The sequence below is a fragment of the Erythrolamprus reginae genome, chromosome 2 (genome assembly GCF_031021105.1).
Source record: "Erythrolamprus reginae isolate rEryReg1 chromosome 2, rEryReg1.hap1, whole genome shotgun sequence".
NCBI lineage: Eukaryota > Metazoa > Chordata > Lepidosauria > Squamata > Dipsadidae > Erythrolamprus > Erythrolamprus reginae.
The window spans coordinates 180,507,587-180,525,752 of record NC_091951.1 but is presented as its reverse complement, the minus strand read 5'-3'; the positions used below and the strand labels follow the sequence as shown (position 1 = coordinate 180,525,752).

Below are 18,166 nucleotides of genomic sequence, written 5' to 3'. Positions count from 1 at the left end.
ATTGGGTCTGCCATCATGGGCCTATGTTAAGTGGGTCTGCCATCATGGGCCTATGTTAAGTGGGTCTGCCATCATGGGCCTATGTCAAGTGGGTCTGCCATCATGGGCCTATGATAATTGGGTCTGCCATCATGGGCCTATGATAATTGGGTCTGCCATCATGGGCCTATGTTAGGTGGGTCTGCCATCATGGGCCTATGTTAGGTGGGTCTGCCATCATGGGTCTATGTTAAGTGGGTCTGCCATCATAGGCCTATGATAATTGGGTCTGCCATCATGGGCCTATGTTAGGTGGGTCTGCCATCATGGGCCTATGATAATTGGGTCTGCCATCATGGGCCTATGTTAGGTGGGTCTGCCATCATGGGCCTATGTTAATTGGGTCTGCCATCATGGGCCTATGATAATTGGGTCTGCCATCATGGGCCTATGTTAGGTGGGTCTGCCATCATGGGCCTATGATAATTGGGTCTGCCATCATGGGCCTATGTTAAGTGGGTCTGCCATCATGGGCCTATGTTAAGTGGGTCTGCCATCATGGGCCTATGTCAAGTGGGTCTGCCATCATGGGCCTATGATAATTGGGTCTGCCATCATGGGCCTATGTTAGGTGGGTCTGCCATCATGGGCCTATGATAATTGGGTCTGCCATCATGGGCCTATGTTAAGTGGGTCTGCCATCATGGGCCTATGTTAATTGGGTCTGCCATCATGGGCCTATGTTAAGTGGGTCTGCCATCATGGGCCTATGATAATTGGGTCTGCCATCATGGGCCTATGTTAGGTGGGTCTGCCATCATGGGCCTATGATAATTGGGTCTGCCATCATGGGCCTATGTTAAGTGGGTCTGCCATCATGGGCCTATGTTAAGTGGGTCTGCCATCATGGGCCTATGTTAAGTGGGTCTGCCATCATGGGCCTATGATAATTGGGTCTGCCATCATGGGCCTATGTTAGGTGGGTCTGCCATCATGGGCCTATGATAATTGGGTCTGCCATCATGGGCCTATGTTAAGTGGGTCTGCCATCATGGGCCTATGTTAATTGGGTCTGCCATCATGGGCCTATGTTAAGTGGGTCTGCCATCATGGGCCTATGTTAAGTGGGTCTGCCATCATGGGCCTATGATAATTGGGTCTGCCATCATGGGCCTATGTTAGGTGGGTCTGCCATCATGGGCCTATGATAATTGGGTCTGCCATCATGGGCCTATGTTAGGTGGGTCTGCCATCATGGGCCTATGATAATTGGGTCTGCCATCATGGGCCTATGATAATTGGGTCTGCCATCATGGGCCTATGTTAAGTGGGTCTGCCATCATAGGCCTATGTTAAGTGGGTCTGCCATCATAGGCCTGTTAAGTGGGTGACTGAGACATCACCTACCTTGTGAATGAGGAAGCCGCATTGAAGATTAATTCCTTTTTTGAAAAAATTGCCTGCACTTTGACCCTCATCTTGCAACGCTCCACAGAATCCCAAAGGTGCTTTTTTCAAAAGGCAACTCAACTTTTTGGTTTTTCTTTGAAAATGTTTCGCTTCTCATCCAAATGTTCAAACAGCTAATTAGTGGCAAGTTTTCAAAAGAACATTAAAACTCTGTTGCGATACTGTTTTCAGGTCAGTTTTACATAATTGGTGCAGTGGCTCTTATCCATATTAAGACCATAATTTTCAGAATCCTGATCTGAGGCAACAAATCATCTTGAGTGACAAACCCTCAGAACAAGATTCTAGAGAATTTGGGATCCACAGGAAACTGAAAAATGTTGCTTGCTATTCGCACAACCCTTTTTGGTTGTTTATCTAGGTTTATCTTCCCACACGCCCATCACCCATTCATCTTTCACTTTCTAAATACTGTAAGTACTTCATGTAAAATAAAATTTATTCACTTATGTTGTTAATAAAATGTAACTGCTTCAAGGTTTGTCATAGTGAAGAGGCCATATGTGTGTTAAACCAGTGTTTCCCAACCTTTTTGGAGCCGCGGCACATTTTTCATATTTTCAAAATCCTGGGGAACATTTGGGGGGGGGGGGGGGGGGGGGCGCTAAAAAAAGTTTGGAGAAAAAAAATCTCTCTTCCTCCCTTTCGCTCTATTTCTCTCTCCCTCCCTCTTTCTCTCTCCCTTCCTTTCTCTCTCCATCCCTCTTTCTTTCTCTCTTCCTTCCTCTCTTTCTGTCTCCTCATTCCTCTCTCATCTCTCTTTCCTTCCTCTCCCTTTCTGTCTATCCTTTCTCTCACCCCTTCCCCCTCTTTCATTCCCTTTCTCTCCCTCCCTTTCTCTCTCATTCCTTTCTCTCCCTCTTTCCTTTCTATCTCTTTCTTTTTCTCCCTCCTTCATATCTTCTTTCTCTCCCCCCTTCCTCCCTCTTTCCTTTCTCCCCCTCCCTTTCTCTTCCTTTTTCTCTATCCTTTCTACTTCTTACTCTTTCTTTCTCTCACTCCTTCATTCAATTTTCTCTCCCTCCCTTTCTCTCTCTCTCCTTTCTCTCCCTCCCTTGTTCTCCCCTGGGGCTGCCTGTGCCTGCCCTGCACCACCCAACACGGACGGACAGCCCCCGGTCGTCGGTTCGTCGCCCCCCCCCACACGGAGGGAGATCAGCCACTGGAGGGAAATTGGGCTGGCGGGGGCGGCGAATCCATCTCCCCACCCGGGTGGAGGGAGATCGGGCTGGCGAGGGCGGTGGATCCGTGTGCCCCTGGAAAAGGGTGCGCGAGGGGGCATTTTGGGGTGCATTGGCGTGCACAGCCTACAGGGAACGGTGCCCGGGGCCGCTGCAGCCGGCAGCCTGTTTCCGCTGCCAGTGCCCTCCCGCCGGGCCCCAAAGGACACTTGCCGCCGACGCCAGGGAAGGTGGGAAAAAGGCGCGAAGAATGAAGCTCTCCTTCTTCCTGCCTTCCTTCTTTGGGGCGCAGCAGGAGAGCGCCAGAAACCGCGGCATCGGGCAGGAGCCGGGAGGTCGGAGGCACCGGCAGCGCCCCGCCCAGCTGTCGCTGCACACCTGGCCATGTCTCGCGGCACACTAGCGTGTCTCGCGGCACACTAGTGTGCTGCGGCACACCGGTTGGGAAACGCTGCTAAACAAATAATAAAAAGGAATTGTTGAAGGCTCAGATCAAATCGTCTTGGAAAAGAGCACTTTTTATTGGGCTGGCTTCCCCTCCCCACCCTCAACCTCCACACATCATAAAACCTTGACTCCATTAATCATGTTGTCAGATAATCAGGCTCACCATAAGATGTTTGCAGTCTCAAAAATCTAGTAATGTGTCAAAGTCAAATATTTTTAATACATAAAAAAGTAAAGTCCTCGGAGATATAAATAAAATATAAATCCAACCAACCAATCAATCAATTAATCAATATGCTACTTATAAAAAGAGTTTGATAGTGGAACAAATGGCCAAGAAAAATGGTTGGCCTCATTCATTCAACACATGCAAAGCAAAGACTGGATACTTCAATCTCCAGGGAATACTTTGAATGTTTGCATTAGACAAGGAGATGACCTCAAATGCCCCTTCTAACTCTCATCAGATTTATCAGAGGTTTCTTACTGACACTTTATCCAAGTAATAGATAACCCTGCCAGCATATTGACATTAGTAATGTAGGAATATTTTTCCAAGGTTCAATTAAAGCAGGGGTCCCCAAACTTGGCAACTTTAAGACTTGTGGACTTCCACTCTCAGAGTGCGGGGACCCCTTTTCTAAGTGATGGGTCTACAGAAGTGATGGGGAACCTATGGCACGTATGCCACAGATAGTACAAGGAGCCATATCTGAGGGCACATGACAAAATTGAACGGGTCCAAAGACGGGCTACAAGAATGGTGGAAGGTCTTAAGCATAAAACGTATCAGGAAAGACTTCATGAACTCAATCTGTATAGTCTGGAGGACAGAAGGAAAAGGGGGGATATGATAGAAACATTTAAATATATTAAAGGGTTAAATAAGGTTCAGGAGGGAAGTGTTTTTAATAGGAAAGTGAACACAAGAACAAGGGGACACAATCTGAAGTTAGTTGGGGGAAAGATCAAAAGCAACATGAGAAAATATTATTTTACTGAAAGAGTAGTAGATCCTTGGAACAAACTTCCAGCAGACGTGGTAGATAAATCCACAGTAACTGAATTTAAACATGCCTGGGATAAACATATATCCATCCTAAGATAAAATACAGAAAATAGTATAAGGGCAGACTAGATGGACCATGAGGTCTTTTTCTGCCGTCAGACTTCTATGTTTCTATGTGTTGCCCTATATCTGCTCCAGCGCACTTGCAAACTGATTTTCGGCTGTTCCCACCCTCCAAACTTCCCAAGTCAGTGATGGCAAAGCTTTTTTTCCAACAAGTGCTGAAAGAGCATACATGAACGCTATAGTGCATGTGTGAGTGCCCACACCCATAATTCAATGTCTGGGGAGGGTGAGAACAGCTTCCCCTGTCCCTTGGAGGCCCTCTGGAGGCCAGAAATGGCCTGTTTCCCAACTTCTGATGGGCCCAATAGGCTCGTGTTTCACCCTCCCCAGGCTCCAAAGGCTTCCCTGGAGCTTGGGGAGGGTAAAACACCCTCCCCCATCCCCCCTGAGGCTCTATGCGAGCCAAAAACGCCCTCCCAGAGCCCGTTTGAGCCAAAAACCAGCTGGCTGCACACACATGCATGTTGGAGCTGAGCTAGGGCAATGGCTCGCATGCCAGCAGATATGGCTCCGCGTGCCATCTGTGGCACCCATGCCATAAGTTCCCCATCACTGTCCTAAGTGAACCATAGGACAGAAAGAGAGAAGGAAGACGGCAAGAGGCTACAAATATTGTTAGTTGCTGCCCTTGCATTTAGATACAGTTCTCTCATACAGTTGTTATTGTTGTCAGGTAAAGAATTGTATGCACTTTAGTCGAAAAATGATTTTACTGTTTATTAACATTGTGTTTGTGAGCAGTGGCAAACTAAGGCAATGATTTAATGAGGACTATCTGTATTTACACATCCTGAGTAGCTTTCTACACCTAAGAGACTGAACAGAAGCCAATGATTCCAGATTCCCTGGGGCGTGGCACATGGCTTCATGGACTTTGCTTCAAAGGCAGGCTATGAAGAACACTAGAGAAGGCTGTGCTAAACTCACATCTCTGAGTCAGCCGGGTTCTGCTGGAGTGCAAAACTGCAATTCTTTTTTTTTTTCAAGCTACAATGGTTGAGTTCATATGCTGTACTAAGCTGTAAGCAAGCCTATCTTAATATGGCACGTGAATTCAAGTTGCTTCCTTCCAATCACTAATGACTAACGAAAGGAGGATGAAGGAAAACTGCAGCTAGCAGTTTCATCGCTGAAAAAGGTACAGTGTATGTTTTTAGAGCAGCGGTGGGAAATGATCGTCCCCTTATGCCTTGGGGATCCAGGAATTCTGGGAGTCCACAAGTCATAAAAGAACAGTCATCTCCCACCCACCTTAGAGAAACTTTGATTTGTTAATCCATTCATACAATTAACAATTACAGATAATCAACCAAGCTCTCGTTTTGTTTTATACACACACACACACACAAGCTTTGGAAAACCCTACTGAAAAGTTAGCACACGGCAATACCATCTGCCCTCTAGCATGCCACCTAATTCCCCAACCCAAAAGATATTGCAGATTTCCTACTAAGCGATGGAAGGTATTTATTATATTTTTCTTTATTGTTTTTTTAAAAAAAGAGCGAGACACACATACAAGGAGTTACACTCCACTTTCAACAGGTTTTAAAATCAAAGCCTTCTATAAATAGTAGTGGCTGTCTGTTCTGGAGATAGATTCTTGCCCCCCTCCCCCACCAATTAGAAACTCCTTAAATAAAAAGTCTTGATATGACTAGATACAAAAAGGAAAAAAAAAAAGGAAATGGGAGACCGAGCCGAGACACACAGGGGAATGGAAATCAGTGGAGCCGAATTCTTTTCCTCCTCGGATCGTCGTTCTGAACCATTTAAAAACCCACCCAAACGGAATCCATGTTTAACACGATTTGGGGTTTCCTGTCCTTCTGGAAAGGTGAGGGGCCCATCCAAGAGGCATCCACAAGAATAAGCTCATAGCTTCTCACTGTGAGGGCGGGACTGGCATAGCTGTGCTGGGGCTGGGAGCGATAGAATCCGGTGGCAGTGAAGGTCCTTGATCTGGGACAAAGGGGAGAAAGATAGGATAAATTACAGACGGCTTTTACAAAGACACTGAGCAAAAATAGTACTGTAATTACAAAGCGGCCCTTGCTGTCATAATTGGCCTTTGTGCAGCAAGCATTAGCTTTTTAACACTTTGCTTTACTGTAAAAGACTGAACAGCAATCGCCACCAACCAGCTTATTCCTTGCGCTGTCCAGCAGCTGCTTTTAAGTTGCTCTGATTTAACAAGCAAGGCTGGGCAGTCTATAGGTAGCATGCAGCCATCCTAGTATCCTAACCATTATTTTCACCTGGCGAGGTTGGAAAGAATTAGGCTTGATGGATGCTTAAGGCCTGACTACCACCCTCCTCCTCCCAAAAACCCCATTCAAATCAATATGATTCGATCATTTCCCCATTTTAGGTACTTCAGGAGACTTGTTGCTTTTTCCATTCCTTAATCAAGTACCCCAACCTCCTTTAAAAAAAAAAAAAGCCCAAAATTTTATTTCTACCCAGTCAGCTGATCTACCCAATTCTACCCTTTGTGGACCCCAAGATACAAAAAGGTTGCTTTTCTCTCAGATCCAAGGTAGGGATGTGTGGTTGGGAGCTCTTTTATTCATTTTTTTTCAGATCAAACCCAAATTAGTTCTAGTACACATTAAGGATCCCTTTATACCACGGGTCTCCAACCTTGGCAACTTTAAGACTTGTGGACTTCAACTCCCAGAGTTTCTCAGCCAGTGAAGCTGAGTCCCCGCACTCAGAGTTGAAGTCCACAAGTCTTAAAGTTGCCAAGGTTGGAGACCTCTACTTTATACCAGCCATTCTCCAGCCAGTGAATATCATCTCCATTTGGAGGGTGAGGAATGGAGGAGGAACACCTATACACCATCCACTTACCAAATGTAACTGTTCCTTTGGCCATAAGAATCTAGGTTGGGAAACTTCCACTGTGACGCCACCTCAAGGCCGTGTCATGTCATGGCACTTTAGAATGTTCAATGTCAAATTATGACCACAATCAATTTAATCAGTTTCCTAATAAACTGCAACGGGTGGTAATAAACCGCAACTGGATATCCCAAGTCAGACAATATTGTTTGCAAAATGCCACGACTGGATTCACCTAGCTTACTAAGCCCCAGTCGAAAGATCCCATTATGTCTCATGTGCAGAGTATAATCTCTCTCCCTCTCCCATCCCACCAATATCTCTGGGTCCGTTCTCACCTGATCCAAGACCAGCATTTGGAAGAAGGTTGCCCTGCATTGCTGCCACAATAGCCGGGCTCTGGGCAGCCGCAGAACCATGAGGCAGAGGGGTGGCAGGAGGATGCAGGGCGCTAGAGACGTTGATGATGGGCGGATTAGCCATGCTGCACGCAAGGTTACCATGCACTGGATGGATGGGCGGGTTAGCAGGGAAGTTAATGCCGATGGATTCTGTTACGTTACTAGCCATGCTAAATGGGATGGAGGCAGGCATTCCAAAAGGCAGAGCTGAGGGGATATTACCAGCCATGGCGGGGTGAACGCTTGCTGGGACCGCCCCTGGGAGAATCTGGGTTGATTGTTGTTGGCTGGGGTACGGAGGCTGGGCTTCAGAAGAGACAAAGAGAAAGAATGCATTGAGTCTGCTAGCTACATGCAAGCAAGCAGAGGTTTGACATAACAGATTATTATCCAACTGGGATTTTAGTATTGCATTGCTTTGGGGACCTAAAAATACAATCAGATATCTTACAGACTAATCAACCCTAAAGTGCATCCTAATTTGGGAACCCTACCAGATGCTTCAGAGCCAAATGTATGATCCTCAAGAAACTGGATATCTGATGGGCAGGAAAACATCCTAACTTTCTCTAAGATTATTCTCCCCAGAATATGAGTAATGTCATTTAGAAAAACACAGAAAGTTCTCCCAAGAAATAAAACTTGCTGGTTTTACAAGGAGCCTCATAATACAAATTGTTACTTTCTCATTTTAAAGATACTATTTAATTTGCAACTCAGGCCCAATTAGTATATTACTGAAGAAATGAAAATCTTCTTGTCTGCTAAAGTATTGCTTCACATTAATATCTAAAAAATTTGTTGTGTTTAAAATAGTATTTGCCTTTATTTTGGGAACAGGCAATTTGGATGTGGCTCCAAAAAGCTATTTCAATCAGCTATGAATTAACCTTTCATCATTCATATTAATTTAAAAATATCTAATATGGTAGTCAGGCTCCCTTCCCAGAGGTGGGTTCCTGTTGGTTCGGACTGGTTTCATAGAGCCAGTAGTGGGAATTTCCCCCCATTCGCTGAACCAGCAGTGATGGCTGGCTATGCCCTCGAACTGGGTCTCTCGTCAGTGCCATCTTGGTTTTTTTGCTTCTGCGCATGCGCAGCTGTTTTTTTCCTTCTGTGCATACACAGAAACAGAGTTTTTTGCACTATGTGTGCATGCAATGCGTACATGGCCATGTAGCACATGAGGAAATGAACTGACCCACCTAACACAAACATTTCTGATCTGAAACCGAACCACCTGCTCTACTAGTGTCTGTATTGTTAGTAGAAACCTAAATAGAAAATCTACATTTGGTTTGTGGCACCTCTCAAATTGATCCCAGCTCTGGAACCTGTTTGAATAAATATACCTCAGCGATTAATCCAAAATTACAGTGTTATATTCCATTTGCTGTCCTCTTTTCCTATAAACATTTGCAGCTGCTTTCATCCATTTATTCCATTAAATTAACGTATCCACCCCACTACAATCCATTTGGACTGGAGAACTTCTCCAAGGCTTAGCAAATGGGTCTTAATTTCCAATCTGGGAAATGAATCTGGAATTGCAAGTACACAATACTGGGGCTTAACTGCTGTACTGGAGCTTTTGGGACCATCATACTTTGCCCACACAGAGTGGAGCACTTTCGCTTACCATGGGAAGCGGTGGAAGGCTGTCCAGTCTGACTTGGAGCAGTCTGAGGAGCGGCAGTTGCCGACTGCTGTGGCTGAACTGACACAGACTGCCCAATCTGTTCTGCTGGCGCCATACTGCTGGGTGGTACTACTGTGCTGGCAGCTGGAACAGGTGTTTGGGAGATGGGCATGGAGTGAGCGGTAGGTGCCAGAGGAGCTCCTGAAGAAGAAAGGGGCTGTGATCCCACAGACAGCGCCGGCGGTGGTGGAGGCTGCTGTTGCTGCTGCTGCTGCTGGTGCATTTGCTGAAAATGCTGCTGTCGAGCACGCATTTCAGCATATTTCAACTGCTCCATATGGAAGGCCTGACGATCAGCCAGAAGCTGCTGCCTCTGGTACTCCAGCTAGAAGGAAACCAGCAAAGGGTCATGCATGTTGTGAGCCGCCCCGAGTCTTCGGAGAGGGGCAGCATACAAATCTAATAAATAATAATAATACAGTGTTCCCTAGATTTTCCTCAGTGATCTACTTTGTCCTTCATATTATTTAATGATGAAATGAAACCACTGGGAGAGATAACCAAAGAGTTTACCATATTTTTCGGAGTATAAGACTCACCCCCCCCCCCCCCCCCCCCAGCAAAGAGACTGAAAATTTGAGTGCATCTTTGAATGTGGCCTTTTCAAAGCTTTTTTCCCCAGCCCAAATGAGACGCTAATGATCTTGCCTTGCTCTTCCCAGTTTGCAGGCTTATTGGTACTCCCTCGGGGAAAAAAATTTTTTTCCTGGCTTGCAGGCTTGTTTTTATTGCTACTCCTTCCAAATAAACTTTTTTCTAGCCCTAAGTTTTTGCAGGCTTTTTTTCTTTCCTACTCCCTCCGAAGATTTTTTTCAGCCCTACCCAGTGGATAAAATAATGTGCTGAAGCTCAGCAGACTAAGAAGGCTAGTCAAATGAATACCTGGTGGGTAGACACCCCTCCCCTATTTTTGTCCCCCAAAACTAAGGTATGTCCGAAAAATACGGTAGTTGTCAGCAATAATGCAGACACTATGCCAGACCTAGCCAGAGGGCATCCTCGGTGAAGATGAATTGAAGGTTCAGAAACTGAAATCAAACCTAGAAAAATGGACATTCCCCTGGTTTAGGGGGAATAAGGCACATCTGGACTGAAACAGGTATCCAATTCCACATTGAATCCCACCCCAAATCCCTGGATCTAGACTCCTTCTGAAGCAGCAAATCCGTAACTTTGGGGTGTTCTTTCATCCAGCATAATAATGTGTAGAACAATTGAGTAATGTAGACAGGGCATATTCCCCTGGTTTAGGTTGATTTAACAGCTGCCACTATTTCTGGACCATGCGCATTTGCCAAAGGAATTACTAATGCCATCTATATGGGACTATGCTTGAAGACCTTTTGGAGGCTTTATTGGGTTGAAAAAGACAGCTGGCTGAGCTTTAAGAGGGTTTAAGAGAGTATATAACATTTCAGATGCATTAATGTTTCTGGGTGCAATTCAAGTTTAGGGTTTTGAGTCTTAGGGCCCCTCTCAATAGTTTAGGATACATGAACCATTTGCGCACCACCTGGTTTCTCCATGAGGGAGATAGGCAGTTCCTAAATATGAAATATACTCTATTTTTCAGAGTATAAAATGCACCTCCTCTCCAAAAAAAGATGCTGAAATTTTGATTGCGTCTTATACTCCAAATGTAGCTTTTTCCCCCAAAAAGTTTTTCTTTTCAGCCCTAACGAGGTGTTAACAATCTTCCCAGGTTGCAGGATTTTTTCATTTCTACTCCCCCTGAAGTTGTTCCCAGCCTTAAGTCTTTGCAGGTTTGTTTTCATGGCTACTCCCTCCAAATATGATTTTTTTTCAGCCCCAACCAGGGGATAAAATAATGAGCTGAAAGTGACCAGACTAAGGACATTAGCCAGATGAATATCTGATAGTTAGATCCCCTACCACAGTTTCTTCCCCCAAAACTAAGGAACGTCTTATACTCCAAAAAATGCGGTAAATAAAGAAACCTGTCCGTCTCATAGAAGAGCTCAAGAGGCTTCTTCTCACCATGCTCTCTTCTTTCAAAGCTAGCCCACTATCCAGTCCTTTCAACATTTGCAACATATCCAGCTGGCTATTTTCAATGGATCATTCCAGGTAAGAACCAAAACTGTCAGTCAGTCAGATTGCAAAATCAAATAGTCAGAACACTACCAACTAGTTATTCCAGCTTCAAGTAGGAAATTAACAGCAACAGCAGCAATATAGTAACATTAATAGAGTAGTAGTACTATAAGTAGTAGTAATAGTAGTAATCTTTTATCCATGCACATAAGCAATGCTCAGAGAAAGCCAAGCAAATGTTAAGCAGATGCAGCTGTACTCACTGCCTCGCGCTCCCGATCCATGATGGTCTCCAGCTCTTCAAAGTGCCTCAATTTGATCTCAAGCTTCTTCATCTGGGTCTCCACCAGCAACGCAACAAGCGACTTGATTTTACGCTCCTCTACTGCTGCCAAATGCTGCCAAAATAAAGAGGGCATCTTTGAGCTCTGACAGCGCCCTATGCCGCAGAACTTCCTCCACCCCACTCTCAAAAAGCCAGAGAGGAAAGTCTAGCACATGTGTTAAGATTCTCAAAATATCCAGCCACCATTTTATTACTATTTATTTACACAGACCTGTATGCCCCCCCCTTCATCTTGGAGTCCAACATACTAACAGAAACATTAAGGAGTAGGATACTGAGTATTTCAAGTCTGTTATTTTGATATAGCCAGTGAAAATCTGAGCTGTGAGGGGCAGTAGTTTTTTAAAAAAAGGTTTAAGGCTCCAATTGCTATAAGCTGCAGTGGCCTGGCCTATACAGACAGCAGAGCCCAGCTCTTCCCCAGCAACTCACCTTCGCCTTTACTGCTGCAGCAGCCAAAGCAGCAGCCGCTGCAGTGGAGAGGTTACCTTCACCAATGTCCCTCTCCACTTTGGTCTTCTGCTCACCCTCAGCTTCTGCAAGGTCCTTGGGTCCCTCTTCCTGGCCATCCTTTGGCTCTTTTTCTTTTTCTCCATCAGCTACGCAGGATACAATGGGAAAGGACAATGGTCTAATGGGCAAGGGAGATGATCTTCCAAGCCCTAGAGCTGAGCATTGCATATTTGGACACCACTGGCATGGCAGCAAAGAGAGGAAGGTGGCAGATGCTTGCAAATTAATAAGCTGTTAAAAGGAAAACATTGCCCTGCTGGCCTATTCTCTATCCCACGGATGCTCCTCAATTATCAATGCCACCGTTTATAGCATCTTGAGATTTACTGACAGTGTGCTCCAAATTTAGATTTATATGATCTGCTCTATTGCACTGAAAATAAATTATTTCTGGATGGGACTTCATTATTCAGGACCACTTCCCACCAACTCAACCTGGGCTCCTAGAGACCTTTTCATTTCCTGGAAAGTGACACTTACCCAAAGTGTCCCCATCACTCTTGTCTATTTCTTTTTCACTGTCAGCCTCCTTGCTTTTATCCTCCTCCTTCCTGGGCACTTCTCCAAGTTTCTCCTTAGCTTCTTCCTCGAGAACTCCTTCCCTTTGTTCCTGCATTAACAGAAAGGCTCAATTCAGAAAATGGTCCCTCCTGCTAAAGGATTCTTACTCCTTTCTAGACAGGCCTGCTGCCAAAGCCTTGGGCCAAAGATCAGCGAGCTCCATTCTCAATTTTTTCCGCACAAAGGGAGGTTATTATGTTCCTGCTGCTATCAAGCTTTTTAAGGCCAAGTCGCTAGCTCAGCTTCTTTATGGGTCCTTGCTTGGACCACCAGCTTCAGCTTTACACTTTACACCACTAGAATTAGTTAAATCTAAATTTATTAGAGCAATTCTCCAGATGCCACGCTGCGTCTCAAACGCACTTCTGCGCCTGGAGACTGGATTGATAAAAGTCGAAGCAAGAATCTGTATAGCGTCTCTAAATATGTGGTTAAAGCTTAATTTTTTTCTGCAAGGTCTTGCTCCGTTAATCCTTCACGATGAATTTTTCCTCCTCATGGATTAAGGCCATCGAGTTCAATCTTCACAAATTAGGCTTCGATTTAATACTCGAGATGAACTATGATCTAGCAGGACAGACCTTGCGACAAAGGGTGGAGGACATCGAGAGGCAGGAGGACTTGGGTAGAGCTCCGCTGTTTCTGGCCCCAGATGCCACTAGATATGTTGTGGCTCCTGCAAGATACCTGGGACAGCTAGAGTCAGCAAGCCATCGAAAGGCACTTTCTCTTGTACGGTGCCGTGCGCTTCCATCCACCGTTTTGTACGGCAAGTACAAGGGAACTGCAGCCACTGAAAGATTTTGCCCTTGTGGCTCAGGAGAGGTGGAGACTGAGGGACACATGCTCCTGAGATGCTTCTTTTTACACTGACATTAGGAGAAAGCATATTCTATCACTTATTGAGGGATATCCTGGCCGCTCGGACGTTGCCTATCTCCGGTGGTTGCTTGGGGATGAGCAGGCCAGGATTACGGCACAGGTGGCCAGATTCTGCACAGCGGTAGCGGGGATTCATCGCAAATGTGTGCCTTCATAGCGAGATATGTACATCTCTTGTATAGTTACAATGGGTCAATCTTGGTTTCTCAGCCAAAAGTCCTATTTCCTGTTCTTTTTCCTTTTAATTATTATTAATATTATATTGATGGTCTTTGACCGTAAATAAAATTTATATACACAGTAAAAGGGTTATTCTCCTCATACATTGCAATTAGAAATGTCTGTAAAACAGAGAAGAAAATCTGTCATAATTACTTGGGTGGCTTGGACAGCACAACCAGGGAATTTTGCATTGAAAAGGCAGTCAAATGAATGTTTTATAAATAAAATAAAAATTGGTCCCCAAATGACACAATAATCTATTCCACAAATGGCCCTCCCCAGAGGATTCTTTTGGTTTTCCTCTTTCTTGATATATTTTTAATGGCTCATAAAATTTGCTTCAGGGGTTGAATTGGTGCTATAAATCTTTACGGTTTTTCTCATGCCCTCTTGTACCTTCAGCTCCTTCTTCTCTTCAGATGGCTGAGGTTCTGACCGGTTTTCATCTGGGCAGTTCTCTTCTGAACAAAAGATGGGAAAATGGAACAACAGAAAAGAAACCACTGTTAGGATCTCTATATATGTGCCTCCCACCCACACCCTACAAAAAATCAAAGTAGCAATGATGAAGGGATCAGGGAAGTAAAATCTAGCAGCTGTGGGACATATTTTAACTTTCTCCCTCCCCCCCAAAAAAACACAAAGAGGCTCCTTAGTCAGAGGCCTGACTCAGCTCTTTTCATAACTGCTGGCCATTGAGGGTTAAGGTAGGACTACAGTTACGCTCCTTGAAGAGGAGGTTATGGTTATGACCTATAAAGCCCTTCATGGCATCGGACCAGAATATCTCCGGGACCGCCTTCTGCCGCACGAATCCCAGCGACCAGTTAGGTCCCACAGAGTTGGCCTTCTCCGGGTCCCGTTGAGTAAACAATGTCGTTTGGCGGGTCCCAGGGGAAGAGCCTTCTCTGTGGCGGCCCCAACCCTATGGAACCAACTCCCCCCAGATATCAGAGTTGCCCCCACCCTCCTTGCCTTTCATAAGCTCTTAAAAACCCACCTCTGTCATCAGGCATGGGGGGATTGAAATATTCCCTTCCCCTAGGCTTATAAAATTTATGTATGGTATGACTGTATGTATGACTGATATCTTAAATTGGGGTTTTTAGATTTTTTAATATTAGATTTGTTTACGTTATCTTTTTACTGTTGTTACCCGCCCCGAGTCTATGGAGAGGGGCGGCATACAAATCTAATAAATGCAAATACAAATACAAAACATTTCAATGCTGGCCTCTGCCTGCCCTCCCCTCTGTCAAAAACCAATGTCTGCCATAAAGGAAGGCCTCAGAATCAATACTTTCATACCCTGAATTGCCTACAAAATTTCTGCCCTTGGTATGCCCAGTTTGACAGGGTGAGGGTTAGGTGAAATGACGAGGAATCCCTTACCCTGTGCCATGCGATTGAGTGTGAGCTCCAGTCCGGAAGCCAAGCCAGCTCTGTTCTCTTGCGTCTCGGCCACCTTCTTAGTCCCCACCGCATACTGGGCGAGGTCCAACGAGGGCGCTTCACGGGTTGAAGCGCGGAAGGCGCTCCGCTCGCCCCCCTCACCTATTCTCTCCAGCTCATCGGATGTGGTTCCTGCAATTCCGCTGCTCTCCAGACCAAATGCCGGGTCTGCCTTGCCTGTCACCTTAGCAGCTTCCTCCACTTTGCGAACATGAGCTTCTACCAGGGCTGTAGGCACCTCTTCTTTCATCTTGGAGAATTCCTCTGCAAAAGGCAGTCTTGAATTCATCCCAATGGCAAAATAGAGCATTGCAAACGAATGTAGGAGGGGGAAAGGGAGCATGGATGTTTAAAATAAGTAGGGGATTTTGTTGAGCCACTTCCATTTAATAGGAAATGGCCAAGGCAGCAATTGTAGATTACAAGGAACTCTGGAATAAGCAGAAATCATTGGAGACTCGGGAATTCAGATGTAGGAGTAAATCACATATTTTTAAAGTACTCAGCACACCAGGTCCTGAGTGCCAATGGGCACACCTTCTAGATCTCAGGACTTTTACACACTCAGGACTAGAACACACATATTGTGCTGTTTCACATATTTGGCTTTGAGCATGTACCTATAAAATGTACACTGAAAACATTAGCAGGTCATATTTATAAATAATATTTCAATATAAATACATGCTGCAAAAAGCCAAGAAATTTTAAAAAGACACTTCTGGTTGTACTGGATTTGAGTCACAACAGGTAAAATTACTTAATAAAATAAGATAAATACGATAAAGTAAAATACAATAATTAAGAAAACAAAACAAAACAAAACAATTAAATGAAGGCGTATTATAATAAATAAAGGCTTTTATCAAACAAGAGGCTTGAAAAATGGTACTACTGGAATGCAGAGAAAGGAATATTACATAATAAAACAAAGAAACTGATCATGACTGGGTTTGATTTACAACGCAACTCAACTCAGTTCTACCTCACTAAAACAAAACCAAATCAACAAATGTGATTTAGAAACTCCCAATATCTAAATACCATAATCTGATACTTAACAGTATATTAACAGTGTTTACCCTTTTCTTTTTAATAATTCCCAGGAAGCTGACTCAGAACACAATATCCTAAAAACTTCAGTGTCCCTTCTTAAAACTCCAGGCTTCTAGTTCTAATCCTCATGAACAAAAATTATCTAAGAGTTGACAATTACTTAATGGCACATAATAAATAAATAAACCAACAACCCTTCAAGTTCCCTTGCATTGTCAAGTTTTAGAAAATATAGGCTGGACAAAATTTCACAAACTTCTGTTGGATAACGATATGGTGTTTTATCCTTTATGGCAGTGATGGTGAAGCTTTTTGGGTTCGTGTGCCAAGAGTGTGTGTGCATGTGCTAGCATTCCCTTTCTCCCAAGCATGCGCCCCACCCACGCTGCCTCTGCGAATGCGCACAATCCCTCCCCATCCCCGCGCATGCACACAGGCCTCACCGAAGCCTGGGCTGGTAGAAAAAAACAGCTCAATGGGCAAATCAGAGGGGTGGGAAAATGGACTTTTGGTTTGCCTGTTGTGCTGTTTTTCTCACTCCAGGGCTTCAGGGAAGCCTCCAGAGGGTGAAACAGCCTTTCCCAAAACCGAAAATCAGCTGGCTAGTGTGCGCATGCACGCTGGAGCTGACATAGGGCAATGCCACTTGTGCCTTCCAATGTGGCTCCGTGTACCACCAGTGGCACATGTACCATAGGTTCACCATCACGGCTTTATGGTGTTTTTGTAAGTGCCCTACAACCCCCACGATCCTACCCCATCCCTCGTTTAATATCCTTTCCTTCTCCAAGCATAGGCTGCTTTTGGATGCCCTCATTCATTACCTAAAGCTGACTTGGCTGCTGCAGATGCCACGCGGGGATCCACAACCGAAGCCAGGAAGGCCACCGTGCTCATGACTGGATTGCCTGACTGGCTGAAGGGGATCGGCTGGTAGGCCAGGGGTCCAAGAGAGGCTTCAGAATCTTCCAAGTAAGGGTCTTCTATGGGGAGACGCAGGAAGTGTAGAATGCATTCATCCTGAGTACGACTGCCAACATGCTCGGACACTTTGTTCCAGTCATCTTTATACATCTCCAGGGCCTAAAATGCAATGCACAGAAATGGTGACAGTTTGGATAGGAAATAGACAAAGAACAGGCGCAGTGAGTGGGAACACCAGAGTACAGATTGCAGGGGAGAAGCTATTCATAGAAGACCCTTCTGGAATCTTAGTGCTTGATTCCTATGTTTTTGCGTGTGTTGGAGACACCAAAACATCGCTTGCGCACAATGACGCAATATCTCAAATTATAGGGTGGCTAATTATTTAAGCTCAAATCCTTCCCGCATTTAAATTCTTGCAGGAAAGAGTCCACTGAAAATGAAACTATCCACCACCCCTCCAAACTGAACGTGTTCAATGTGATGCCTGAACTTGGACCATTCCTGAGATTGTGATTAAGACAAAGAACTTGGAACACAATCTGAAATGGCAGCTTGTGTTTAATTAGCCTATCTCATTACGCTCCAGCTAGCATCCTAGAAGACTAACTGAAAGTTAAGAAAGAGTTACCTGCTCTCTCTACAGCAGTCACACAGCCAGATGGCAGAAATGGCTAAAGTGGGAAACATTCCTGTAGCAGCGGCAGATTCACTATGATCTGTTGTAGGTCGAGGACTGCTTGTTTTTATACCACACAACCTCAACTATGCCTCTCTAACCATGTAAAAAGTGTAATTTTCAAAGTCACTTCAAGTAATGGATGTTGATCCAGGTGTTGTTGTGAGTGGTCCATGGCCAGCTCAGCTGGTCACAGATTTTAAGGAGGAAGAGCGAGGTTCGTCTTGGTATTCTAGGCCAGTGTTTTTGCCAGCTGAGTCTGAGAGTGAGGGGGAACCTGGGGAACCACCAGAGACTGCAGAACCCCCAGTTATGGTAAT

At 44.9% G+C, this 18,166-nt stretch overlaps 1 protein-coding gene across 9 annotated transcripts in view; it reads right to left on the bottom strand.

Moving 5' to 3' along the window:
• Nucleotides 1–5,671: 5,671 nt before the first annotated feature.
• The window catches only part of SMARCC2 (SWI/SNF related BAF chromatin remodeling complex subunit C2), a 37,391-nt gene continuing 24,896 nt past the window's right edge, over nucleotides 5,672–18,166 (bottom strand). For 2 of the 9 annotated variants that reach the window (XM_070740585.1, XM_070740588.1), the window contains 9 exons: nucleotides 17,068–17,326; nucleotides 15,128–15,451; nucleotides 14,132–14,196; nucleotides 12,551–12,680; nucleotides 11,990–12,156; nucleotides 11,475–11,609; nucleotides 9,097–9,481; nucleotides 7,680–7,763; nucleotides 5,672–6,174 (listed from right to left, as the gene is read on the bottom strand). In XM_070740585.1, the coding sequence (XP_070596686.1) occupies nucleotides 6,098–6,174; nucleotides 7,680–7,763; nucleotides 9,097–9,481; nucleotides 11,475–11,609; nucleotides 11,990–12,156; nucleotides 12,551–12,680; nucleotides 14,132–14,196; nucleotides 15,128–15,451; nucleotides 17,068–17,326 (1,626 nt within the window). In that variant the 3' untranslated portion in view covers nucleotides 5,672–6,097. Of the gene's footprint in view, nucleotides 6,175–7,394; nucleotides 7,764–9,096; nucleotides 9,482–11,474; nucleotides 11,610–11,989; nucleotides 12,157–12,550; nucleotides 12,681–14,131; nucleotides 14,197–15,127; nucleotides 15,452–17,067; nucleotides 17,327–18,166 lie in introns of all 9 variants that reach the window. The other 7 variants (XM_070740580.1, XM_070740583.1, XM_070740581.1 and 4 more) reach the window with 4 other exon arrangements.